The 26816-nt window shown below is 61.0% G+C and overlaps 1 protein-coding gene across 1 annotated transcript in view; it reads right to left on the bottom strand.

The window, feature by feature from the left end:
• Positions 1-26816, bottom strand: part of SMG6 (SMG6 nonsense mediated mRNA decay factor) — a 97064-nt gene that overhangs the window by 52523 nt on the left and 17725 nt on the right. Inside the window, exons 8-9 of the mRNA XM_088530023.1 lie at positions 22137-22198; positions 18483-18628 (exon numbers count right to left, since the gene is read on the bottom strand). Coding sequence (XP_088386149.1) covers positions 18483-18628; positions 22137-22198 — 208 coding nt within the window. The remainder of the gene's footprint in view (positions 1-18482; positions 18629-22136; positions 22199-26816) is intronic.

Here is a 26816-nt window from a genome sequence, read left to right as displayed (position 1 = left end):
TCCAGCGCCCGCCTCTGTCCCTGCAGCGACGGGAGCAAAGCTGGCACGAGCCAAGCACCGGGGAGGATGCCACGGCCATTGGGCACCTCCGCCGCGGGCAGGAGCGGGCGCCAGGACGTGCCCTGGGGGTTGATTTCGCGCAAAGGGCCGGAGGATTTAAGCAAGGCGGGAAGGCCCCATGTCAGCAGGGGTTAGCAAAACACTGGCGGCGCAGAGAATAAATTTTAAAAATAAATCATTTCAGAGTAACGGGGAAGGGGGTTAAAACCAACCAGAAGACAACTAACGTGTGCCTAGAAAACAGGACAAAGTGACCTGCTCTTTCAGCAGCCAACAGGTCCAGTACCCGGGGGGAGACCACCAAGGGTGGCATAGGGTGACACCAGAAGTGCCCGGCAGCTGCACGAGGGTGCCCGGAGCCGGGTGCCGCAGCGCAGTGGTAGGAAGTGCTGCGCGTCCAGGGCTGTCAAGTTTGGGAGCAAACATAAAACTAAAGATGTGGCCACTCTGGGACAGTAAATCTCTTTCATGAAGCCTTTCCCACAATTAGGAGTGTTAGTCCCAGTGCTCTGGCCACAGTCCAGTCCAAGGAATCGCAGGCGTCTTCTCCGAGCTCCCTCCTCCCCGCACTCCAGTTATGGACCTGACACTCTTCGCCTCCTGTCCTAAGGGGACACGCGGTGCCACCGTGGCCGTCGCGCTGTCACACGTGAGCAGGGACAGCGCTGGGCACCCCAGCAAGCAGCTGCAGAGGGACATTTTGGGTGGGCAGTACCCAGGCACCCCAATCCCTTTGTTCATGCTGGCCTTGCAGCCACCCCCAAAAAGGGGTCCAAAAGCCTAAGCTCGCCCCGCACAAAAAGCCGGAGCTCGGAGCTGTGTTTCTGGAATGCTGCAGGCTGTGAGTGCTGCATTTCCTGGGAATGGCGCAGACCGGCTCCGAGCAGCGCTCCGCCACGGCCACTGCTCCATGGGGAGCATCTCCTGCTGCAGCAGCCACCCGTGTGCGCCCCCCTGGGCCTTGGGTGCTGCTCCCAGCCCGGCCCACATTTGGTCCCAGCAGCTGCCATGGGGCAGGTGACACCAGCAGGACACAGGGATTCAAGGGGCGTTTGCTCCTAATTCCAGTTTAGCTACTCTGCCACCTCATCACGACATTAAGCAAAACTCCCGGGGCTCCAAAAGCCCATTTGGAGGCTCAGCGCGCGAGTGTCCCTTGGAGGAGGGACCCAGCACCGCGCTGGCCTCCTTGGCGGGCAGGGAAGGTGCCCGGGTGAGAGCAGAACCTGTTTCACCGGGCCCTGCGCTCAGGCCCACGGCCTCTCCAGCACAGGCTGCTCAGGGCTTGTGCTAGAACAAAAGAGGAAGCCCCATAAATCAGGCGCAACTTTCCCTCTGCGCGTTTTCATCACTTTCCTTGGAGGCAGGAAGCTCCGGCGCTCGCTGAGCTGCCGCTCGCAGCTAGCGGTCACTGCGGCACCGCTCAGAGGCCGGGGGTGGCAGAGCCCACGTGGCCCCTTAGTGACCCTGGGGACAGAGAACGGTCACGGTGAGGGCACAGGGTACCTTGGCAGAGACTTGGGGAGTGTTTCCAATCTTGGGCTTTCACCTGTCTGCATCTGCAGCAAGGTCCCCAGCACAATGTGCGTTAGCCAACCCTGGCTAATTCAAAAAATTACAAGCAATTTTGTAGAAAATAGGCCAGAATAGATGTTGGGGCAACACATCTGCTCTGCCTGGGAGTCCTCAGGGCTGAGCAACAGCCTGTGCCCCTAACGACTCCACGGAGAAGGAAGTTCTGGCGGCAGAACTGAACCCCGGGCGATTCCCGGCCCGGCGGCTGGGCAGCTCTGGTGCAACCACGGAAACAGCGGGGACAGGAGGGACCGACCGGCGCCGCCGGGTCAGCGGGGAGCCCCGTGGCCGGGCAGAACCGCGTGGGTCAGCGGGGAGCCCCGCGGCCGGGCAGAACCGCGCGGCCCAGGGCAGCCTGGGGGCAGCGACGGTCGCGGCCGCCCCCACCGCCCCGCGCTCCGCTTCCTTCCCGAGGTGCCGCCGAGGCCGTGCCCGGAACGTGCCGCGCGCTGCAGGGCCGAGCCGCAGCGCGGACGTGGTCGCGCGGTGCTAGATAAGAGCCCCGAGATGCAGAGATGCTGGCGCTGGGGCACAGGCCCCAAGGCGGCTCCTCAGCGCGGCCAGGGCAATGCTCCGGAGCCGCTTCTCCCTCCATCTTCTCCCGCTGTGAGTGCCGCGTTCCCAGGCATGAGGGCACCCGCGGAGCCGCCACGGCGCCTTGCAGCTCTCGTCTGCGCAGCCACCCGCAAACTCCGTCCCCGGCTCCGCAGGGAAGCGCCGCGGAGAGGGCGGCCGCGGCCGGCACCGCTCCCTACGGAGCTGCGCGTCCAGCTGCCGCCCGGGCTCCGGCATCCGCGGGCAGCGCCGACGCGGAGCGGGACACACGGACACAGGGACACGGGCTGCAACGGGAGCACCGACCCTGTCGGCTGCAGGGCTGGGAGCTGCTGCTTGGCCACCTGTAGCATTCCAGAGCGGGAACATCCTCAACCGCTGTGTACACTGGAACAACAGCCGGGGTAACCCGCATTCCCCCATGCTTAATGGGCTGGATTTGTCTGGAAGATCCCATTTTCCACGCCGGGATCATCCATTAGAGCCCCGCAGCCCACAACAAACCCGCCATGGACATCAGGGCTCCGGCGGCCGCTCCAGCCGGCGCGAGGGCTTTGCACGGGGTTTCTAGCACCACGTTATTGAGTCTGCCTGACACCAGCCACTCTAAGACCCCTTTTTTCCAGTTGGCTCAAACTTTAACGATCGGAGCTGAACTTTCCATGCCGGGTGCCTGTCTCAGCCTGGATTCTTCCGGGAATCTTTAGCCAAAACAGTTTGACTCTGTGTGAGAACGAGGCTAGGAAACAAGAGAGTGGCTTACCCATGTTAGAACAGAAGAAACAAAAGAAAAAAAGAAAACACACAAACAAAAACTTACAACCTTTTCCTTGAGCTAAACTAGTAATCCCAAATCCTGGAAATGGGATCGGAGATTTTGCTGCAGAATAACCCCCTTTAACAGAGAGTTTTCCCGTCCTACTAGAAAATTGTCCATGCTTGGCCAAGTTATAAACATCTGAAATACAGCAGTTTTTCCATATTCAAGAGTAATTCATTTTAGCAGCTAAAACCTAAACCCGCACCTTCCTGTGCACGCTCCATCCTCGAGCCTCTTGCACATCCAGCTCGGTGAGAAGGGAGCCTGGCAAAACTGTCCTGGCACCGGTCATGCCATGAGCTGGTGTCCAGACCCACATTCCTCCAGCGGAGCCCAGGAGTGCAGGGAAAGGGGACGGGAAAAATGGGAGCTCGTGAGCACCTTGAGCACAGAGGCAAAGCAACAAGCTGTTTTTTCCCTAAGGATTGCAAAACTGCTCCGAGTGGCAGAGCCCTCCTGGCTCTTTGCATGCAGGAAGCAGGGGGGATGCTCCGGCCGGGTATTGGCCCGCGTGACGAGCCGGGATTTTGCACCGCGGCCACCTGCGCCCCGCGCACCGCCCGGCTCACCCGGCAGCGCGATCCAACCCCGGCTTTCGGCGGTCATCAATCTACCTGGCGCGAGGAAGGGGGAGCCGGGGGGCGCGCGGGGAGAGGGAAGACAGAGCCGGAGCGAACGGGGACTTCTGTAACGGGGAGAAATTTGTATTTCTCTGAGAACATTATATTCATGGAAAACATAAACCAACTGTCGTCAAAGTCGTCTGAGCGCAGGAAATGGAGCGGCCGGGAGAAGGCTGCCATGTGGCCGGATGTTATGTATTTCTAATTAGTGCTATACATCTTTCAGCAGCGAGTGTCCTTTTGCTGGGAAACACAACGCGCTGCCCTTGTTATTGTAACTGTCAGAGAGTGCTTAAACAGATAATCTCCAGGAAAAGTGATAAACACATCCCCGCTCCCACTAGGGTGAGCAAAACAGCCATGCCAAAGCGCTCTCAGGGCAACGGGACCAGCCGCAGGAAATGGGAATGGGAAAGCGCCGGCGATGGCGGCATTTGCTGGAGGAAGCTTCTCACCACGGCGCAAGTGCCACGTGCGGCCGGAAATCCCGGGAGGGCCACGCGGGGCCGGAGGCCTCGGGGCTCGCGGAGGCTCCGGCTGCTCCGCTCGCTGCAAACGCGCCCGGTTAACCCAGAGCAGCGCCGGATCTCTGGCAGCTCCGGCAAAACCGGAGCGGAGCCTCGCGGCGGAGCCGGCTGCGGATGACTCCGGAGAGGCCGTTTGGGCCTGGGCGAACCCCAGCGGCTGCAGGGACCGGAGCGGTGCCGGCGCGCGCCGATGGCACCGGGGACCCGCTCTGCTCCTGGGGAGCAGCGGCTGGAGCCGCCTACCTGCCGTCCCCCGTGTGTGACGGCCATCGAGAGGGTCTCCGTGACAGCCGGGGGAGGTGACACGACGGGCCGGGCCGGGGGTGGCGCAGGAGGCGCCCGGCTGATGTGTCAGCAGCTCCCGGCGCAGACGGACGAGTGATTCAGGCCGGTCACCTCCAAGTGCTCCCACCTGGAGGCGGCTTCTTGTGCTCGGCCCGTGAGTCACCCGCGGGCAGACAAAGCGCCGGCCGGGCCCTGCGGCACCGGCTGCCCACGGGGAGGTGGCGTGAGCTCCCGACGGGAATACGGAGCGGCCGGAGCCGCGGCGGGGACGTGGGGACGGGCTCTCAGCTGCGGGGCATTTCCCCAACGAGCCCCGTGAGTCACGGGCGCTCCCAGCGATCCCAATGGGAGCCGGCGAGTCACCCGCATGCGTGGGAACACGTCCAGCCCTCTGGATAGCCCCCAGCATTCCTGGGAGGATGCTCCCTGCCTGCAGATTTGCAGGTAGCAAACAGGGCAGCAGACCCAGCCCTGCTAAACCCCACGGTGCAAGCGCTCAATCCCTCCCAAAATCGCATCCGAAGCGCGGCCCTCGATCCATCCGCCAGCCCAGCGTGTCCCTGTGGAAGCGGCTGGCACACGGCAACTCCACGCACGTGTTCCCGAGGTGCCGGAGCCGCCCGGGAGCTCCCTCTGCTCCGCGCTGAAAGCCGGTCCTGTCCGCGGGAGGAGGGAGGGAGGCCGGGAGGTGAGGAATGCTGGGGGCCTGGGGAGGATGGAGCCGCTCTCCCTGTGGAAGCCATTAGATATTCAACACTTCATTTGTTTCCAGCCGTCCTGGGCTGCAGCGCGGGGCTCGAGGACGGGAGGCTCTTCTCTGACGTAACCAGGAAGCAGCTGCAAAATTAAGGAATCCCTCATGACATCATAAAAAGGGTCGACGGTTTACAGGGGAAGGTATAAAAATTAATGACATATTCCCACCCGAAGCAGCAAAACCTGCCCGAGAGCCGCAGAGGAAGCCGCGCTCTCCCCGGCACCGCGGGGCTGCCCGGCATCCGCGCCTGGGATCCGCATCCGTGTGCCAGGGGCGGCCACCGGCTCAGCCTCGGCAGAGCCCTAGGGCGGGCGAGGGGAGGGTTTTAAGGGCGACTTTCTCTCACGCTCGGGGCTGCTCAGGAGTCGCTGACAAAGAGCGGGATTTTGGGAAGCTCCGGCAGAGCTGGTTCTTCATTCCCGTGGGGAGCAGGCGCAGCGCCGCGAGCTCCTCCGCGCCGCTCGGGCCGACGCGGCAGGAACCGCCGCTCGCCTTGAGGACGAGCCCCGAGCCGTTTCCACTGCGAAAAGGGAAAAGGATAGTGGTTTAAAATTAACTGCAGCCTCTTCCAGGAAATATCAGTGGAAAGAAGCAGCCATTTTTAGAAATGTTATTCTCAGAAATTTCCTGAAAAGACCCATCAGTCAAAACACAGATTGGAGCCGTTTCCACCTGCGCCGAGCAGCGCTCCGGAGCCCTCCGCGCGTGGCGTTCCTGACCCAGCCGGCACCGCCGGGATCCCGGCCTGCAGTCCATGGCCCCAGCAAGGCTGCAGGAGTCACTTTTGGCCACGTGTCACCTCGCACGGTGGCAGAAAGGCTCCTCCCGGCCGGGGCAGCACCTGCATCGCAGCTTTGGCTACCTGGACTCGCCAGCTCCGAGCGGCCAAAGCAGCCCAGCTGGGGCCGAGCGCATCCCCGCGCTCATCAGCGCTGGCAAAGCCTGGAGAGCCACCAAAACGCTGGTATTTTCCAGCAGCGCATCCATCAGATCCGCTCCAAGGGGGAAGCCGCCGCTAGGACTTGCAGCTCAGATGCAGCAAAATCTTCGCTAGCCCCAAGGCTCTGTCCCCGGAGCTGCTGGTTCTGCTGCCAACGCCTGATGGCAACGCGGCCTCGACCCGTGTGGAAGCCAAAAGGCTGGCGAATCCCAACGGACACAACTCCGGGCTAGCGAGTGTGACAGGACGTCCCTCCAAGCTGGCAGGGTGGCTCGTCTGCACGCGCACGGATCTTCCCAAGGAGGGAACAGCGCGCCGGGATGCGCGGGGAAGCTGATGGCAAAAGGGCCAAAGGCAAGCAGGGCACGGCAGAAGAGGAGGAAAATAGGGACGATGGAAACACAGGGAGGAATTAAACACGCTGCGGAATGGCTGGATGGTGCGGGCGATCTTGCTGCAAGGAAGCCCTCGAGAGCCTCCCCCAGGCTACGCAGCGACCTCATCCCTCCTGGAATACGGGAACTGCGGGGCCGGAGCGCGGATGCTCAAGCCCAGAAGGGCCGCTGAGGAGCCAGACCCCGGGCACGGGGCTGGGGGCAGACGAAGCTCCGCGAGGGCTTCGCGCCAAGGAGAGGAGGCGCCCGCGGAGCAACGCGGGGAGCCTCCGTCGCAGCGCGTTCCCCCGCCTGCTGCCCTCCCTTCGCAGCTTCCTGGGGGAGCAGGACGCCTGTCAGCTCGCAAAGCACGTGCCAAAACCCAAAGCAGAACCCGTGCCCCCCCTCCAGGCAGCTTTGCCCCTTCCAGGGAGGCAGCAAATGCCCCCAGGCCTGAGCTCCCTCCCCAGCCCCGCGGCCACCGCCGGAGCCTGTCACCCGCTGGTGTCACCCCCAACACGGAGCCACCGCTGCCACAGGGGCATGGGTGCCTGCAGAGCCCCTTAGCTAACACTTTCCGCTCTAAGACCCTGTTTTTAGCTCCTAGCGGCTTTGCCAAACTTTAACCATTTAGGCTGTAGGCCTCCATGCCAAAAGCTTTCCTCGAGCTGAATTTATTGGGAAAATTTCATCTAGAAAGGTTCGGGCATTTGCCAGAATGAGGTTAGGGAAAATACATTGTTCTTCTTGAGCTAAAAATTCTTCGGCCATTTCAGCGAAATCCCTAGCACCTTCACACGTCGCAGCAGAGAGCAGAAATTTGGCAGGGGAGTCGCTGCGGGGCCTGGGAGCGCCTTTCAGCCACCCCTGCTTTGCCAAAGGGAATTCTGCGTGAGGAGCGGCCGTCCCGTCGCGCTGCATCCCGAGCGGCAGCCGGCGAATCCCGCTGCAACGCGCGCGAGCGGAGGGAAGCGACCCGGGAGAGCCAGCGCGGAGGGAAGAGACAGAGAAGGGGGCCAAAGGAGCCCGAGCGAGATGATATCGCAGCATCCAGGCTGTCCGCGCGGAGCCGGGGCGCTGGCGCGGCCCGCGGATCCCGCTCGGAGCGGCCCCGCGCGATCGGCGGCGGCGGGAGCGTCGCGCGCCCAGCGCCAGCGGGCTGCGGATCCCGGATGAGGTCAGCCTCGTCCGACGGGGCCGCTCGCTTTTCCAGCTACAATGGGGATTACGCACACGCCAGTTATGCGAGAAGAACGCGAAGGCGAGCGCGCGGAGGTTGGGATTGAGCAGATTTAGAGCTGCCGATGCAAATTCGAGTTAACTCCGTCCTGCTTGCGCTTCGCAAGGCTGTTCCTAACAACGCACGACCTTTTTCACCCTCTAAGATGTCATTTCTGCTGGTGTGGGATGGGAAAGGTCTCCTGCGGGACCTCCCGATGTGCTGGAACACGCACGGGCTCGGCGAGGTTGCAGCCTGCAGGAAGCACCGGCGTTTTGTGGATTAAAGGGTGGCTCTCCTGGAAAACTCGACTCAGTTCTTGCCTTGGTCACAAGCTTCCAGGGAGATCCTGAAGTCACTTCAACCACATTTAACTCACGTGGTCGGGATCTGCCTGTCCCTCGCTCACTGCTGGCCACAGGGATGCGGACAGAATTAGATTTACAGGCGCTGAGCAACCACAACTGCAGCTAATGGGAGCTCTGCTTTGGAAACAAACAAGTGCAACTCATGACAGACTGCGATTTTAGGACTCCAGCTTCATATCTCAAAGCGAGCACGAAATAAAAACCCAGAAAACCTATAATTTACAGGCTCAGTTCCCCATCTGCACACTCAAGAGATACTATGCAGAAAGATGTCCAAAGCTGAGACGTTTTAAAGCAGAAACTTGTGAGTTTGCGCTACCAAGTTTGGGGGACTGAAGCTCCTGGCTCTTCCCTCATTTCATACAGCCCTGAGCATGATGATAAAACTTGACCAGGGACTTCTCAGGAAGCTCCTGCATGAAGGGAAGGGCATTTTACAAGCTAAAGGACAACAAGAAAAGCGAGTCTAGGATCTTCCTGCCACATCCCCATCCTGCCTGCCCCAGCAGGCCGCCTGATCTGCAATAAATGCATCCCAAACGCGGGGAGGTTTCGCTGAGCACAGGCTGCGATGCCACCTCTGCTGGGCAAGGAGCCCTCGCGACGGCCCCGAGGACCCGGCCGGCTGCCCTGGCCATGGATGGGGGAAATCTGGAGATCTGGGAAACGGCCGCTCCGAGCAGTGCCGCGCCAAGGAGCTTCTCGGGTGTGGAGCGAGCAACTCCCCGCTGAAACCATGGGCGCAAAGCCACAGCGCGCAGCAAAACCCTTGCAGGAAGCTGAACATCCGAGCCCTGATATTAGAAAACAGGATCTCGGTGCTCCAAGGACTTGCAGGGAGCTGGACCTTGGGTCCCCACGCGCAGCACGGCCTGCGCACGGATTCCTCGAGCCCCTCTGCCTCGGGACTCAGCCCAGAGCAACCAAAGAGCATTAACCTCCTGCCTTCGCTAACAAGCACACGGCTCCATGCTTTTATGCCAAATTCCTCTTCTCCCCCGTGATTTGAGGCGGGATTGGCACGACCGTCAAGTTCCCCACTGCTACCGGGGCTGCACCATTCCCAGCGCTGCCCGTGTGCAGGGAAAAGCGGCAGAATTCCCGGGAGCTGCCCCTTCCCTTCCCGCTACGCCGCCTCCCGGGAAAGCCGCGCTCCCCTGCAGCCCGCGCCGCTACATTTCCTGCAGGGATTTGGAAACCTGCTGCAGTTCCAAGGCGAGCTTCGGTTTCACTGTGACCAGCAGCTCGGAGACTCAGAGTTACTATACAGCCGAATAAAATATTTTTTCATAAATTTAACGCCAGCATGTCTGTGTTTGGAAACTTTGAAAATCCATGTTGTATGGTTTACTGCACTGGAAAAGGTGCCAGCAGAGTTTCAAAGGAAGGGAAGTGTATAACTGTTTCCTTTCAAATGCATTTTCCAATGGGATCCATTGAGGGAAAAGGCTGGAACTAACTAAAACATTATTAAAAACTGTTATGAAAAGAGACAGAGAGATGGAAAAAGATAGACAAAAAGTCCAATACACAGCCGAGAGGGAGGGAGGGAGACGGGCGGCGAGAAAGGGGATATGGGCAGAAAGACACTTTGGGTGGGGAAAATGGGGCGAGACGGGGAGTTTTATCTGGCAGCCCCCGCTGCTCGTGGTTTGGTCCCGTTGCGGATCGATTGATCGGCGTTTCGAGCGCTGCTGGCCCGGTGGCACCCGGCGAACCACAGAGCTGGCGGCGCGCGCGGCGCGCGCGAACTGCTGACCTTCGCTTTTCAAACCAAAAATATTCCTCGGGAAGCAGCCACACCGGGTTCCAGGCCGGGCTGCCAAGCGAAAACAAGCACTACTAACCTGAAGTAACACCCCGGAGCCTTGTCCCGAGCGAAAACCAGGACTAGTAACCTGAAGCAGCTCCCCGGGCTGCTTCCAGCGGCGCTAACCTAGCGTGACATGTGCGCAGGGGCTCGGCTCCGCCGGCCGCACTCACTGGATCCGTTCGTTCACCAATCCCGGCACCGGCGCCGGCCGGGAGCGCGCGGGATGCGCGCGCATCATCCTGGATACCGAAAGGCTCCGGCGCCACACAAAATACCCAAATAATCAGTGCAGATCGGGCCCAAAAGCGCTGCTCCGAGGCGCAGGAGGAACCCGTAGCTCTGAGCTAAGCAGGGGACCAAAACGGGCTGCAAAGACGCTCTGTGCGGTACCTAAGTGACCCGAGGAGGCGGCCGGGCTTGGAGCGGAGCCAGGAATCGGGCTGGGAGCGGAGCCGGAACCCGCGGGCTCTGCCCGGCTCCAAAGGGCCAGGCTGGGGGTGGGCAGCGGCTGGCGCGAGCCCCGGGCCCGCGGTCCCGCGGGGTGCGGGAGCCGTGGGCTGCAGCGCACATGTCGAGGGATGAGGGGAAAAAAATAAACAGACAGACAAAAGAATGAGGATGCTCTGCCAATTCCAATTGTGCTGCTTTTATTTCAAATGCTTATCAAGCTGAGAAAGAGCAGAGTTCTTGGAAAACAAGGTTTCCTTTCTTCCAATGCCAGTGGCAAACACCCTCAAGGACGGGCACCGCGCGCGGGCTCGCAGCTAACGGCCCTGCAGCTCTGGGTAAAAAGAGTGCTGTGATTTATTTATTTTTTATTTTTCTTATTAATCTCCAATCTGGCCGGGTTCAAATTATGGCCAATTACCCACCAACACTTCTCGCTAATAAAATAAAATTTTTACGGGCCCTAATTACTGCTTTCGCTGCAGCGCTCGACAGGAAGCTGCCGGCTGCGGCCGTGCGGCCGGCCCGGCCCCGCGCGCTCCGACGCCGAGCGGCTCCGAGGGGGTGAGCGCGGGCGCCGCGACGCGGCCCACACGGAGCCTCCGCACCGGGAACCGGCCCCGTGCTCGGAGATGGCCCCGCAGGGGGGACACCTTGGGAAGAGGCGGGACTGGGCCCGGCCCTGCCCTTCGCTTCCCTACGCGGTTAATGGAAGGAGACAGGGCCGCGGAGCAGCAGAAAGGCCCGAACGCCCTCACGAACGGGAATTACGGAGGCTCCCTGTGCATTCCCGACAGGCAGCGTGACCCCCCCGGGGCTTCCCGAGCCTGGAAAAGCAGCCGCGATCCCGGAGCCGGCCCTCCCGGCGAACACTGGGGCTGCCCGGGTCCCTCGCAGCCGCGCAGGTATCCGGGCTCAGCCGGGACAGCCGGCCCTGCCGGATTGATTAATTTTCCTTCCTTAACCAGGATTACTTTAATTTTGGAGGCCTAATGGAGGCCAGCTGCAGGGGGAGCGCGGCCGCAGCGCCGTGCGCACCGGCCCCGCGCGCCGCTGCAAGGCTGCGCCGCGCTCGACGCACACACAAAGCCCTATAAAAAGGATGCACTGCAGCGGGATATTTTTAGTCCTGACAATACAGCACTAAAAATACGACTTTGCTAATACATCACTACAGAAATATTCCCAGTGTCCATTCAGGAACGGTTTAAAACATTTATTTTTGTTTCCTTTTTGCAATGGTCGGAGAGGAGGGAGAAAATAGAAACTCATTGATAAGAGGAAACGAGAGAGACATGAAAAATTGAAAACTACCTAAAAGCTCATGGAGAGGTTTATTTTATTAGTTCTTAATAAATATCTTGCAGATTTCCTCAGGAAATACACCAGATCACATGTAAAATAGTTTGGTACTGATGTCAACTGTGTCAGCATATGAAATCTATTAGGGTGAAGCCACAGCAGGGTGATCAGCGTGCTGAAAAACTGCACGGCACCGAGGCGAGGGGGGGCGGGGGGAATCTCACGGCCCTTCCAAATTCTTCGAGAGGTAAAAAAGTCAGCCAAGACGCAGAGAGAGAGAAAAAAAGATCCCACATCCTGCTTTGCGCTGCCAGCAATGTGAAGTGCCCAGAGATTAATTCTATGTCTGGCCTGGAAATGTGACTTTAAAGCATGGAGGGAGCGGGAGGAGGAGAGAGGAGCGAGCGGGCCCGGCGAGCGGGGACTGGCGCGGTGCCACGAGCCCCCTCCCAAGCCGTGTTTCAACGTAGACAGCAGTAAACCCCGGCGGACGGCAGCTCCGCGCGCTGCCAGGGCCTCGCACCAGCTGCGCCGCGTCTCGGCCCGGCGGCGGCAGCGCCTGCGCGGAGGGAGCGGCGCGCGCGGCACCGCGGGCGACGCGCGGCGGCGGCGGCGGCTCCGGGCCTGGCGCTCGCGGGGTTTGGCCGCTCTCTTACGCGACGACCCCTCGCGCGGGGAGCTCGCGTCGAGCCCCAGGGCCACCCTCGGGGACGAGCGCCAAGGCCGGCCCGTCCCCCGCGGCCTCCCCGCGTGCCAGCCCTGCGGTCACGCTAGCCCCGGCGCCGGGGCACGAGGCCGCGGGCAAGAAGGGGGCAGCGGCCCCGAGGCCGCAGGCTGCACCCCAGCGCGCGCCGCCCTCCTCGCTGCGCCTGGCACGCGACGGAACAGCCCCGCGAGCTCAACGGAGAGCTTTACAACTTCACAAAGCACCATAATTAGCCTAATTGCACAACGTTCTCTCCGAGAATTAGGCAGAAATACAGTAATTGACTCGGTGCGGCTTAGAAGCACGAGGAAATCGAAGGTGCAAGGCACATGAAAGAGCCCGAGAGGCAGAAACTTCTCTTTAGAAGCGGGAGGATTTCCTGCCGCCGTGCAAGCGTGCAGAGCTCCAGCAGAACCGCTGCACCTGGGGCACCCTCGTCCTCGCTACCTGGCACCTCCACGCGCCCAAGGTGGCACCTCCTGCCCCGCTTCACACTTCATGCCCCGTTTCCTGCCTCTCGTTTCCCACCGCGACGCCGTTTCTTGTGGTTTTGTCCCGCTGCGCCGCAGCACGGGCTCTAGCGCGGGGAGGACAAACCATCTCCCTCTGTTTGCTGCCCTGAAATGAGATCCCGGTACCACCCCACGCGCCGGGACGGCCGTGAGGACGTGCTCGTGTGCCGGGCAGGAGCCCTCGGGGAGCTCTGCGCCACGGGGACCGCAGGGGAGGGAACGCTGGAGAGTCTGACACAGCAGCGCGCGCTGGAAACCTTCCCCTTCCCTGCCACAAAGCCCCGCTCCATCGCTGGCCTCCGAAGCCAGCGTCTAGATTTCAGAAACCTGAACTGCAAGTGGAAATTCCCTGCAGCGCAGTGATTATTGCATCTCCCGCTGGCACTTGTGGCAAGGGGAAAAAAAGTCACATGGCTTTCTGGACACCCGTTTCGCTCCGGAGTCTTGCATCAGAGGGCAGAAGCCAGCAGCCAGGAAAATAACTCCAATTACGGTAAATAAATCCCCAAATATGTGACAATCTGCCTTTTAAACAGGAAACAGAGGGGAATAAGCAAAGGAAGACTTTGGTCTAAACATTGCTGCCACCAGCCTCAAGAGCCCAAAAGAGAGACACGTCTGGGCCAAAGCTTTTTACCTGAACTCTGCTGATGTGTCTCAAGTCCGAGACAGCTTCCTTCCCCGAAAGGAAAGGCGCCTGCCGTTCCCAGCGCCCGTGCCAACCTCCAGCGTTCCCAGCTCGAGCCGGAGGGTCGGCTGCCACCTCCGGCCCCGTGCGTGTCCCCCGGCAGCGGGAGGAAGGGCCGGCGCGGCGGCGGAAACCGCACGCGATGCCGGGATGAGCAATGCAGGTGTCACCCCCCGGGCGCCGTTCCTGTCCCCGTGTCCTGCTCCGAGCTGTGCCCGGGCCCAGCGGGTCACCCAGCGCCTAGTGCTGCGGCCGGGCATGGCCCGAGTGTAAAGGCAGGCACTTTGGACGGGTAATGAGGCACGGGGAGCTGCTTGTGACAGAGGGGACAACCCGCAGGGTGACAACCATGCAAGCCACCCTGCAGGGGGAAGGATGGACAAGGCCTTAGAGCGGGTCACAGCCCCCCGCGCTTCACCCTGCCTAAAAACCTCCCCCCTGAAGCGGCTGAGAAGAGCAGCAATGAGAAGGGTGAAGGGAATGACTAGTTTCTCCAAACACGGGGCTGGGGAGCACGTTGTCCACCCCGTGTAGCCAGCTCCGTCCCCAAGCGCTGGGTGACGGCTCACGGCGCCGCAGGGAGCCCCGCGTGCCCGGGCACAGCCCTTTCATGGCACACGTGTCCCTTGCACAGGGCGGCTGCAAACCGTGGAGCTGCTGCTCCCCCCGAGCCAGCTGGACTTGGCCTCTGACCACGCAAAAAGGCGCAGGAGGAGGAAAGGGCTCTGCTCCGCTCCGCAGACAGGGGAAGATCGAGTTGCTGCTTTTGTTATCTACAGCCTGAGGTTTATTAGGCCTCGTTTTGAACCTAATTTTAAAACTCCGCTAAACCAATGCAGCAGTCCACAACACTGCTTTATTTTTAAACTCAAATGCACTGGACTCTCTTGGGTTCCACTCCCAGCACCTTTTGTCTGCTCCAGCACGCAAGATGTGGTTACGAGCCGCATGAGAAGCCATCGAGGTGCGGCCGCATCAGCAAGGTAGAAAATACTTCCAGGCGAGGCTTTTTCTGGCCCCGCGGTTAGTTCTGCCGGGTCCGCGTGGGAAACTGAGCGAGCAACGCGGCGCTGGTCAGCGCAGGGGCCTGGTCCTGCCGCCAAGGGCAGCGGCCACCGGGTTTGCAACGGCTCTGGGGATATTTTAAGGGCTCGCGCTTCGGCTTGCAGCTGCGGCCGGCAACGCGGAGCTGCGCGAGGCCGGGCGCTTCCCAAGCACGGGCTGCCGTCTTCCATGGGAAGAGCGGGAAGAAAAGCCCGGGGGTTGCTCCCGCCGAGGAGCTGCGGTTGCCTTGCACCACGCTGGGGAATCCTCCTGGAGGAGCCTTTGGCACGATGAGCCCCGCTGCAGCAGGTCTGCACGCAGCAGGTTGCTCACGAGCAAACGCCGCTGCGGTCGGGGGACACTTGCCACCTCGCAGCACATCTCTGTGTCGAGCACACACTGCTCGAGGCTGCAGCAGCGAGCGGGCAGAGCCGCCCCTCGCTGCACCAGCACTTCCTAGCACGGAAATCCAGAGCTCGTTCCGCTTGTGCCGACAGAGCCGGGAGAGCCGCGAAGGGGCGCGCGGCCCGGTTGCCTTCCCCGAGGCCTCCTCGCCCGGCGGCCCGGCTCGCGGAGCAGGTTTCTCCCCTCATTCGGCAGCTGGTCCAGGGGGCCCTGCCGAAACGGCCTCCCGCTCGGAGCGAGGCCGCCGGCTCCTTCCTCCTCCTCCTCCTCCGGCGCGCTCCGTGCCCCGGCGCTGCTCGGCCCCGCGGGACGCGCTCCATCCTCTCCATGTGCTGAGGATGCACATATGGCAGCCCCCCTCCCCTCCCGCCTAGGGCCGACCTCCTCCCAAACCCCGCGCGGCCCCAGCGACAGGACCCCGCGGGCCAGAAGGCATCCAGGTGCTGCCGCCCGCTGCCGCGCGCCCGCGGCCGGGAGAAGGGGCTGGGATTTCCGGGAAGCGTCTCCAGGGCGCCCCGCGCTGCGCCCCCACTTCGGGGCGCGCTGGGGAGGAATGCGGGCCCGTCGGGGGGAGAGGGGAAGTTATTCTGGTGGTGGCCTATGAATAACATCCAGTGATTTATAGGAAGTATAATCCAATAATACAGTAAAATAAAACAGTGTGTCTGAGATGGGTTTGATTCCAGGAATTATAAAACAAATTATTAAAGAGAGAGAGAAAGAAAAAAAAAAGCCTCAGAGAGGCCAGATCGGAGTAAATTGGGCACAGATGGGCTGGGAGGGGGTTTCTCTCTCTCCCCTCACCGAGATGCCCCTGCCGCAAGCACGGCTTCAATTAGTCTTTTCAGAAACCAGAGTTTTATTTCCCCAAATTACAGAATTAAAAAAAAATTAAAATTCTTGGAGTGTTTGTGGTCGGGATAAAGGGATCCAAACTCCTCTGCAAGTTGACGGTGCAGATGGCTACCAAACTGTTAAAAGGGCCACCCCGCCACAGGCCCGCCCAGCCAGAGCCAGGATGGCCCTGGTGGTCACAGCCATCCCGGGATGGAGAGCGGGATGCAGCGATGGAGAGCGGGATGCAGCGATGGAGAGCGGGATGCAGCCGCCTGCATCCGTCCCTCCTGCGCGCGGGCTTTCCTTGAACCACAGCTCCAAGGACTGCACCAAGTTTTTCCCTTTTGCACCTTCTTGAGGCAACGAGGGGGCCAAACGGACCCATGCCAGAGCCGAGGAAAATGCGTAAGAAAGGAGGAGAAAGCACCAACGTGCACGACACCAACCTCCCGCACTGCCCCACGCACGGAACAGGGACACGCCGAGTGTCATCCGCAGTGCAAACAGGGAAAGATGGGATCAGGAAGGGGCTAGGATAGGTGTTTGGCTTAAGTCGAGCCTGGGGAAGGGGAGGAAGGGTGTTTACGTTAGTGTTTGATTATTTATGTTCTCTTTTTTCTCAATACATGGCCTAGTGATTAGAAGGTTGTGTTAACGGGCAATAAATTAGGTAAAAATTCCCCGAGTCCAAACCCGTCCACTTGCAACATCACCCCGCAACTGCGCACACCGCTGCTCCCAGCGCAAGGAAGTCACCAGGCAGCAGACACGGGGTGAGCGAGCGAGGCCGAAGGCTGCCCGGGAGCTGCCGGGTCTCCAGCCACCTGGGAGAGAAGGGAGGGAACGACCCGACGGGATCAACGGCGGGCAGGGAAAAGAGGCTCCCAGGAGCGCGTCCCGCTGTGCCGCCGGCCCCCGGCTCTGCTCCTGCTGCTGGAGCTGGCGACGCAGGTCGGACACGGCCGCGCTCCGGGATCACGGTGGGAGGGGATCTCTGGAGGGCGCCCACATGCCCACGAAGGGGACTCACGGGCTGGGAAAGGCACCAGGCCCCTTCCTGCCGGCCGCACGGAGCGAGCCCCGGGCAGCCCACGATGGGCACCCGGTAACAACTTAGCAAACGTCCCCGTGCACGTTTGCATCCCCGGGCCCTTTGCTTTGCAGCAGCCCCCAGGTCGACATGGCGCTGCCCGCACCGAGCCCGGGCTCTGCCAGCACCTCGGGCCCAACCGGGTACCCACCGACAGCGGCGTCTGCTCGGCCAGCAGCACCCGGAGGGACGCTGAGGGCTCACCAGAGCAAGAAACCTCCAGAGAAACAAACCCTTTAGGGGCTCCGTGGGCAGCAGGTGACGAGCAGGCTGGCAGCCCACCCCAGGGCGCTTGGTGGCACCTCCAGCCGCTCCACGCGCAGCCGTGGGGCTCTGGCGGGGCCCCGGTCTGGCTCCCTCCAGAGATCTCAGAGCTGGGAGCAGCCGGCAGCTCCTCACGCAGGACACGGGAAGCCCCACGAGTACTTGTATTTCACACGAGATGCAAAGCGCTCCCTTTCTGACACTCGCGCGGACGGCCAACAACGCGGTTCCGGATGGAAAAGCAGAGGCCAGTGGTCTGAGAGCCGGGAATGGATCCAGCCCTGCCACTGGGGCTTGCTGCACAGCTCACACAAACCGTCCTCTTGGCCACCCCCTCCTGCCTGCAGCAGACTCGGTTACTCACACACGCACGGGGGCTGCGCAGAGGCAGTTGCTCATCATCCCAGAGCGCTTCCCAGCTTCCTGGCACCTGGCAGGAGGGCTGCTCGCTAACGGGACCCGCGGCCGGCGCAGGGGATCCGTGGGGCAAGAGGATGGGGCCTGCGAGCGGCCAACTGGCTCGCGAGGGAGAAACCTGCCCCGGGGGCTCTCGGGGCACAGCCCCTTTGCCCACATCACGGCTTGGGCTGGAATTCCCCAGCCAGGCAGAGGGCTCCATCTTTGGAATCTCAATTCCAAGCAACTGGCATGGGAGATGCCGCTTCCTGCCAAGCAGGGAGGGCAGCCCCATCCCTGCTTCCAAACTGTGTCCAAGCTGCCCAAGGAGCAGCTCCGAAGACCTGGGCACCTGCCCCTGTGCTTGTGTGGAGGGGTAGCAGGGGCAAAATATTGTGCCCTGGAAGTTGTTTTGAGCTCAGTGGCAGAGATTCCATTTTGGGGTCATCTCTACTGATTGATACTCTGTCTGCTTTGCTCTCTAGGGGCCTTAACTCGAGGCAGAGCCTCCAGAAGGGCTTTGCAGAGAGCAGCATCTCCCAGCACATCACCTTGCAAAGGCGCCGGGCAGCCCCGGGCAGCAGCATTCCCCATGGGACGGTGCCTCCGGGATGCTCCCGGAGCAGGCGCTGAGCAGGGCCCGAGCTAAACGCCAGGAAGAGCCACGAGCTGCGGCCTTCGCAGATGATGACTCAGGCCCCAGGGAGCTGTGGTGCCTCCTCTGCGCCGCCCACCTCACCCAGCCGAGGTCCCTTTGTCACCACGCGCACACAGCCACCCTCACACATCCAGGCCCTGCTCCCCGGCCCGTGCAAGTGCCACCACCCTCCGCCAACACGTCGAGCGCGCGAAGGAAGCGCCGTGGCACGCGGTACCTCTGGGCTGGGCGTTGTGCACCGCGAACATGTTGATGGCCACGAGCTGCAGCATGCGGGTGCTCCCGATGGGCGGCGGGCTGTGCTGCAGCAGCACCTGGAACTCCCGGAGCACCTCCTCGGCCACGGCGGGGAACGTCTCCATCCTGCACACAGAGAGACGGGCTGCAGAGCGCGCGCTGCGCCCCGCGCTCCCGGGCACCCCCGCGGCGCCGGGGCCGCTGCCGCCCATCCCGGAGCCGCGGGAAGCCGCCGCCTCGGGAGCGAAGGTGCAGGCGGCGCGAGGGAGACGGCTGAAGCCTTCCTCCGTGAGGGATTGCGTTGTCACTGACAGGCAGCATTCCTCTGGCAGGAAAACACGGCCTTTATGAGTCATTTCTGACCAACCATTTTTTTCTACTGACTTCTACCAATCTGGGAAGGGTGCCAGGAGGCCAGCAGCTCGCTTGGACCAGGCGCAGCCCATGGGACTCCCAAGAAGGGCAGGCCGTAGCAAACTGCACACACTGGTGCCACATTGCGGATGTGGCAATCCTGGCGCGTTTCCTCCGCGGCAGCGCGCGGCCCGCAGGCTCACGCGGCAGGAGGGGACTCAGAGCACCAGCCCCCTGGCTACGCATTCCCCGGCGCTGCAGTTGGGCTCCCAAATCTCATCACTCGGAGTTGCCCATGGCAAAGGGACGTGCGTGTCCTGCGCAGACTGGTGCCCGGCCTCCCCTGGCTGCTGCTTGTGTCAACGCTGCGGCTGCCATCGCTCCGCGGCGCCGCCGCTGCGCGCGGGGTGACCTGTCAACGCCACAGCCCTCAGCGCAACCCGGGAAATGGGAATGTTTATCCCGCACTTCTTATGGCATCCCTGTGGGAATGAGCTGAGGTTACTCCTCAGGACGCTGCTGCGTCCTCAGCAATCTTCCAAGAGGGGTCAAAAACTGAACCGGCTGCAAAGAAGAACATGGTTAAATGGTGAAAACGACTGTGCCTTTTTTATGAGGCTGCCCACAACAGCTCTGCCAAAAGATCCCTCTCCTTGTGTCCCACAAAGGCAACTTTTTAACCAAGCAGCTGTTAAAAACCTGCAGCCTAGTGACAGCAAAGTCCTCCTGTCCCACTGCCTCCCCTGCTGAGCTCGCGGTGTCCCTCCTCAAAAAGCCACAGCCAGACCCAGCAAGAGCGTCACTGCTCGGTGACACCGCGAGCAGGGGAGAGCCAGAACCTGCAGCGGGCAGGACACGCAGAGCCGGGGCCACCAACCTCAGGGGCCTCCATAGCAATTTCCTCTATCTCCCCCGAGGGATTCAGATCTTGTGATACCAGCACGCTACAGCCTGGATTAGAAAGCCACTTCTGGTAACCCGCATGGGCAATTCTGCTGGGCTTCCCCAACAGACTTTCAGGGCAGTAAGAGGCTCTATTTTTAAAGACAGAAATGGCTTTCTTCTTAACCTGATTTCATGGATGGTTTTCAGCAACAGGGCCTGCCCAGCAGCAGGGTTACCCTGTGCCCAGGCTGCAGGGAACAGACCCCCCTGGTCTGCGCAGAACGGAGCCTGTGTTAGTGCAAAACCACCGCTCCCCCTTGGAGAGGCAACGCGCCTGGATCTGGGGCACAACCAGGGAATTGGAGCAAACTGAAGGTTTCTGAAGACTTCTTGATTTTGTGAGATCTCAGAGCACATCCAACACACCCGGCAACATCCTCCTAGGGCCGAGAGGACGCCGGGGAGAGAGGAGCCCTTTGCTGGGCGCGTTGTTAGCCGGGAGCTGGACGTTACCGCCACGGAGTAACAGCGCGAGGAGCGAGGCGTCCTCGCCCCGCCAGCTGTGCTTTGCTGCGGCAGCACATCTGGCGCTGCGCGCGGTAACCCCACTGAGCTCCAAACCAACAGGTCAGGAGCCGGGCGGAAGCTTTTAATAAATTGCTTACCTGTGGGTTAGGAGCCAAAGAGGCTAATTAGGACAACATCATCTCTTCCGTGCCCTTTCCCCGCTGTCTTTTTTCCCCCAAAACAGATAAATGTCTGGAGATCCTGCCCAAGGTGGACTAAACTATTCCTCACCCTTTACCTATTTCAAGCACGGAAGTTGTTTAGCAGGGCTGGACGATTTCTCTTCCTGTGTCATGGTATTAGTTTCTAGTTCCTTTCTAAGCACTTCAGGGGATATTCTGCTATTAAACATACTCGGCTTTTCTAAATGACTGTCCTGGGAAGCAACGGCCTCAAAAACTGCATCTTAATTTCACAAAAGTCTCAGGAGCCAAATGTGCAAGCAATCACTGCAACATCCCCATTAATCCCCTTGCTGGCCCGCGGCCAAGCCGGAGCGCGGCCCGGCAGCTCCCTGCGTGCTCTGCCCTCCCTCGCGCAGCCCGCGGGGCTCGCGGCGGCCCCGCTCCCTTTCTCCCTGCAGGCAGGAGGACATCCAGTTCCGCGTCCTCGCGCCGGGCCAGCCTGCTGCCCACAATCAGATAATCGGTGCCTTGTGACTCAGGCGGAGCGCGCGGCGCTGGCAGCGAGCGCCGCGCTCCGCCGCGCTCCCTCGGAGGCCCAGACCATCAACAAGTTGGCCGGCTCGTCTCCTGCTTTCCACTGCTCCACGGAGGGCCCAACGGGAAGCAAATGCCACTCCTGCCTGGCCTGTGTAACATGGCAAGGGCCAAGGCTTTCGCTGGCACCCTAGGCTGCTCCTCGGCCTCCCGCTCCGCCAGGCTCCTTCTCTGCAAGGAGCGAGGGAGGATGAGCCCTGACCCAGGCAGGGAGCTGCACGCCCGAGTCACAAGAGCCCAGCAGTTGCTGGGACAAGATGCCACTCGGTGTCTGCACCGCTTTTGCCCAAGTGTGCTGGAAAAGGTGTCTCAACCCTTCCCTGTGCCATGAAAATCCCACGAGAGATGGAAGGGGCCAGCGGAGCTGCTCCCGGGACAAGGGCAGGTGGAGCAGGGAGCGCCGCGGCTGCAGCGGGAGCGCGGACCGCGTGTGCACCCGGGGGAGGTCTCGCGCCAACAGCCCAGGCCTGAATCAGCCTCACTTTAGCTTCAGGGAGATCTCCTCAGTTATTTTAGGACAGGCATTGCCAGGGGGGCTTTGCACAGAGCAGTTCCCGCAGCCAGGGCGGCTCTCGGCTCCGAGGTTTTCGCCGACATGGCAGCACGGATCCCCAGGGCACGGCGCGTCGGGACACGCTCCGCACGGCGGCTCCCGGCCACTGCATGGTTTTGTCCCGATGGCTTCGTGCTCCTCGTGGGCAGCAGCCACCGAGGCACCCCCAGAGCCACCACCCTACAGGGTACGAGTGGGGCAAGGGGAGAGGAGAAGGAAAAAGGGAATGTCGGGAGGAAGGAGTGTGGATAGGGCATGGGAGAGAGAGGAAACGGCCTCGAGGCCCTCCTGTGCACATGACAGTGGCCAAGCTCAGCTGCTGCCAGAGGGTCCCAGGGCACGAGCGGGATCGGGACACGAGGTGGGGGCAAAAAGAGCCCCAAGCACCTCCAGCACGGAGCGCAGGGCGGGTAAGGAGAATAGGAAGCAGGAGGCTAGGCCTGCAAGAATTCACACCCTGTGCCCTCAGCTCCAAACACAGCTTAGTTGCTAACAATATTAAATTCCAAAAAGACTTGTAATGTAGGAAAATAAAATAAACATCCTGCACACTTACCCAATCCTGGTAAACAGCTTCCCATGGGCATGGAGAAAACTGAGGATGAACCTTTTGTTCAGCTGCATGGGAAAAAAAAAAAGAGAGAGAGAGAGAGAGGAGAAAACAATTAAACTCTCTCCGATTTCCTGTGAATTAAGACCGTTCCCCAGTGACAGCAGAACCTGGCCTGGATGCCGGGGGTGGCACTGGAGAGATGGGAACCAAATGGACATGCCCGAGCTCTTACAAACATCATGCACGCGGGGCCGGGCAAGTGCCAAACAGCTGGAGCGCGCGGGCGGGCGGTGGAGACACAGCACCCTCTGCCGGGGCCGCGCGGCCCGCGGGCACCCAGCGCCGGTTCCCGCCGCGCCGGGAGCCCGGGACGCTTCCTGCTTGTGGAGAGGGAAGAAAACGCTGCAGAAAAACCCAGAGCGGAGTCTCTGCAGCTGGGAGCAGCCCTGCTCGGCGACGGCCCCGTTAACTGTTTTGTGTGGAAAACGGAGCGCCCTGGGGACGCGCGTTTGTGCCGTGCGCTGCTCTCAGGGGCAAGGGAGGCTTGGATGCTGCCCTACCTTGTTTACCTCTAGCCTCAAGCAACCAAGGAGAGGGAAGTTGGGCTTGCTTTTACCAGAAAATCTTGGGTTTTCTTCCCTGGAAAGCCTGCAGCACCCTGCAGTGCCGAGGCTGGGGCAGGACTTGGCCTTTCCGCAGCGCATCCATCCTGCAACGCGGAGCCAAGGGCACCCGCAGGCGGCTGCCCACGGAGCACAGGCAGAGCCTCCCGGCCCGCTCTGCTCCACCACCGCCAAAATCTGACGTGAGTCAGACTCTACCTCTCTGCATCACCTCTGCTAGCCCAGCAGTGCTCCAGGCTTGCCCACTTCTCTGCACCGCTTAGATGGCTGCGGGCGGGTAAATGCCACTTTGCTGGGCCACGGAGCTGTCACGGTGACATGGCACTGTCCCTCGCTGCCTCCGCGGGCATGAGGCACCCCCGAGCACCCGCGGGCCCGGGCAAGGCCCCCTCGGTGCCACCCCAACAGCCCCGAGGACCACACAGGGGACAACGGCCAGCAGTGACCCGGGCCGAGCGCTGCAGCGCGGCTGCGGCTGCCCCGCGAAGGCCGGCGGCGCTGCTGTCCACGGGGGGAAGCTGAGGCACAGACAGAGGAAGCACCCGATGTCCCCAGGCAGGGACGTCCCCTCGCCAAGGCCCTGTCCCCGAGCCCCTGTGACAGGAGGCCACCAGCAGGCAAGGACAGCGACGAGGGCCATTTGCTTCCTCCCGCCTCAGCTCGTGCTGCTGCTTATGCAAGCGGCTCGGCGAGGTGTGACCGCTCCGTTAGGTGCGATTAACCCGGGCTGGATCCTCCCGGGACCGCGCGGGAGGACGACGCGCTGCCGCAGCGTCGCTCCTGGGCCGTGTGCGAGTTTCAACATAAAACCTGTCTCATAAAACAAGCCAGACCAATTAAACTGGCCCCCGCAGCCAGGGGTTCTTGCTTACTCACGCTTTTACGGCTGCCCTGAAGAGCCCTTTGCACTGGAACGCGACTTTCTTTGCTACCATTTTATTAACTCTGCAGAGAAAACCCAGAAGAGACTGGGGAACACGGGGACAGCAGGGCAAAGCGAGGGCCCTAAGTCACTTGCCCAATGCAGCCCGGGCAGCTGCTTCTCCCCCAGCCTCCTTAAGACACCAAGAAAACCCAGAGCTTGAAACCGTTAACACTTTTTTTTTTCGTTGTTTCCCCACGCAACAGCTTGTGGGAAACAAACAAAAAAAAACTCGTTTGTGACCAGCTTGGTGGCTCCAGCACTTGTCACATGCCCTGACACAGATGTGGCCGCTATGGCAGGGCGGCAAAGGCCACCAGCTCTGAGCTCACAGCTCACACCGAGCCCAAGGGGACCTTTCCCACAGCGAGACCACGCTGCAAGGGCTGGCGAAGAGAGTCCCTGAGCCCTGTGCTGTGACAGGGACGTATTCAAGAGACGTTCCCCGTCGACAAGACGTGGCTGCAGCTCGACCTACCTCTGCCACGAGGCCGTGCACGAGGGAAGCAGCAAGTAGGACAGGGCAGCGGCGCCTTCTCGCAGCCCCGCCGGGCGCGCGGCCTCGCCACCGCCTTCCTGGCAGCCGGGGAGTACCAAAACTCCCCGCCTCGAATGGAAAGTGACACCCGCACGGCGCGGGGAAGCACGAGGCCGCGCGTTCCCACAGCGGCGCCCGGCTTCATCCCCATCTTCACCAGCGTGGGGTTTCACCCGCTGCCTTTTCCACCTGCGGGCCCGGGGGCAAACCAGCCGCACGGCGCGAAACCGGCGATCCACAGGGATACACATGTGCACACCTTAAAATAAATAAATAAATAGATAAACAAGGAAGCAGGGATGAGGATAGGATCCCTGCCCGCAGGGAAGAAGCGTGTTTCTCACTTGCCAGCTTCAGCACGAGCCCAGCAAGCCCGGGCAGAGGCCTGTGCGCCCCAGAGCTGGGGCATCTCAGGCAGGCACCTCTGGGCTTTTTTCACCACTTTTTCTCCCACAGCCTCAAGGTTTTGATGAGCTCATCGCCTCCCTTTGGACCTTTCATCTCCGAGTTCACGCTAAGGCCACGGGTCGCTTTGACTGGGGCCGCTCTCTGAATGACTCTGCCCGCAGTGACTCACCTGCCACCGGGCGCCGGGAGCCCTCCCTGCTCCTGCCGCCGAGCGCGAGGGAAACGGCGGCTTCCACCGCGCCGGGGAGGAAGCGCCGGCACCTGCTCCTGTGCGTTCACACGGGGCATTGAGCTCTTCCCCAAAGCCCTGCTAACCTGCCCATCGACGGGACCGCAGCTCCTTCGCTCCGCTCGGAGCCTCCGACGGAGGGTCCTGCAGAGGCTTCCTGAGAGCAGCACCCGGAAGGTTGATCCGCAGGCCGATCCCCCGCGTACGGCATCAAGTCCGGCAGCGCCAGTGGGGATCTTGTCTTCTGGTAGGGAAGAGCCCACCAAGCCAGGGTGCTCCAGCCACGGGGCCGTGTCACGGCAGGGCCCTGGGCGCTCCCGGTCGCAAGGCGGGCATCACCGATATGAGCGTGTAGTGAAGGCATTAGTTATAAAAACAAACCAGCTGTCAAGAAGAAGAAGGGGTCCCTGCACACAGTAGTGCCTGGAGCTGAAAACAGCTGTTTCGGCTGTCATGAGTCAGCAAGTGCAGACAGACTAAATCCACCTGGGAAGAGGCAACCTCGGCAGAGGAAGCGGCTCGCCGCTGCGCGGGGAGCGCTCGCACCGTCACCCAACGGGATTCGTTACCATGGAAGGGAGTCAACAGTGACTAACAAGCGCTCACGGTGAGGCCGAGCGGGGATGGCGCCGGTGCCGGAGCAGCCGGCTCGGATCCGAGGGAGGCCGCGGGGAGGAGGCCCTGACACACGGAACGGGCAGGCGGACGCACCGGGGAAGGTTTGCCGGGTCTGGAGCCAGAAAAGAAAGCGAGACCCAACCTTGAGGGACTGCACGTTGGCCAAAATGGGCTGAAAACGCCGTACCATGACACAGGGAAGCCCACCAGGGCGCACAGCAGCGGCACCAGCGGGGGCCGGCCAGCGGAGCTGCCGCGCTTGGACTCCGCGCGCGTCCATTTGGCTCGGGGCGACGAGCGCACAGAGCTTTGCACCTGAGCATCAGCCCCAGCTGTGAAGGAGGCACCAAATAAGGGAAGATTCTGGAGCGGCGACTCCTGGGGAAAAACCATTTCAAGTTAAAATTGTTACTTCAGGTTTGGAAGTAAATTTCAGGATCTGGTCTTTATCAAGCAAGGCAAACTTTCTTCAACATCAGCAAAGCATCTGTGGAGCAGAAAGCAGTGTCAGAGTCAAAATAGGCTGCAAAAGACAAGTCCATTAATCAAGAGACAGATGCAAGACCGTCTGTAACGAATGAGCTGTCTCCACCAGAGTGGAAGGGGCTGGAGCGCAGCAGGACATTCTCCAAAGTCTGGAGTCTGGGGGTATCCTCAGTGACAAGGGGTTGGGATACAGACCACAAAGCCACACGGCTCTGCTCCAGAACACGTACCACACTCATCCCAAATATCTTCAGGGTTTCTTGGTCAGCCAGGCTTTTCCAGGCATGGTCTCCTTGCTGGGGATGGGGTGAAAAGACACGCAGACACCCAAACCATGCCACGGTTTCCATAAGGATGGTTCCTGTTTTCCGCAGGCAGCTCCTCCAGAGCGGCACAGACTCGGCTCAACAGTTCTCTACCTCTCCCAGAGATGTCCTACAAGTCCAAGCCTTTATCCCATGCTATCCCAAGCATGCAAAGCACGAGCCTGGCTGGTGTTTTCCAAATAAGACCTAGCAGTGATAAAAAGTTTCTGGGAAAACCCGTGATGCTGCAGTTGGCTTAACTGGCAAGATACTAGGAGATCTTTTCTCTTACGGGTAAAGAGCTGGTGGAAAATGTTTTGCACAAATGGCTGCATAAGGGAGAGGAGACAAAGAGGCTGTTAAAATCGTGTTCATTACTTGCAAGATTTATAGAATACCCACAGCGTTGTGGATAAATTACCATAATCATTGCTCTCCACGTGTTACCTGCAGCCATGAGTGGACACGGAGCTCACCTTGCTGCTCCCTGCTAAACAACCTACCACAGGTTTCTGTTACAACGTCCTGCCCAGAACTGGATTGATTTCCCTTGT

The sequence above is a fragment of the Tinamus guttatus genome, unplaced genomic scaffold (genome assembly GCF_059628265.1).
Source record: "Tinamus guttatus ecotype Peru unplaced genomic scaffold, ASM5962826v1 Tinamus_guttatus_pri_ptg000356l, whole genome shotgun sequence".
In the NCBI taxonomy this organism is placed as follows: Eukaryota; Metazoa; Chordata; class Aves; order Tinamiformes; family Tinamidae; genus Tinamus; species Tinamus guttatus.
This window is presented reverse-complemented; position numbering and strand designations above follow the sequence as displayed.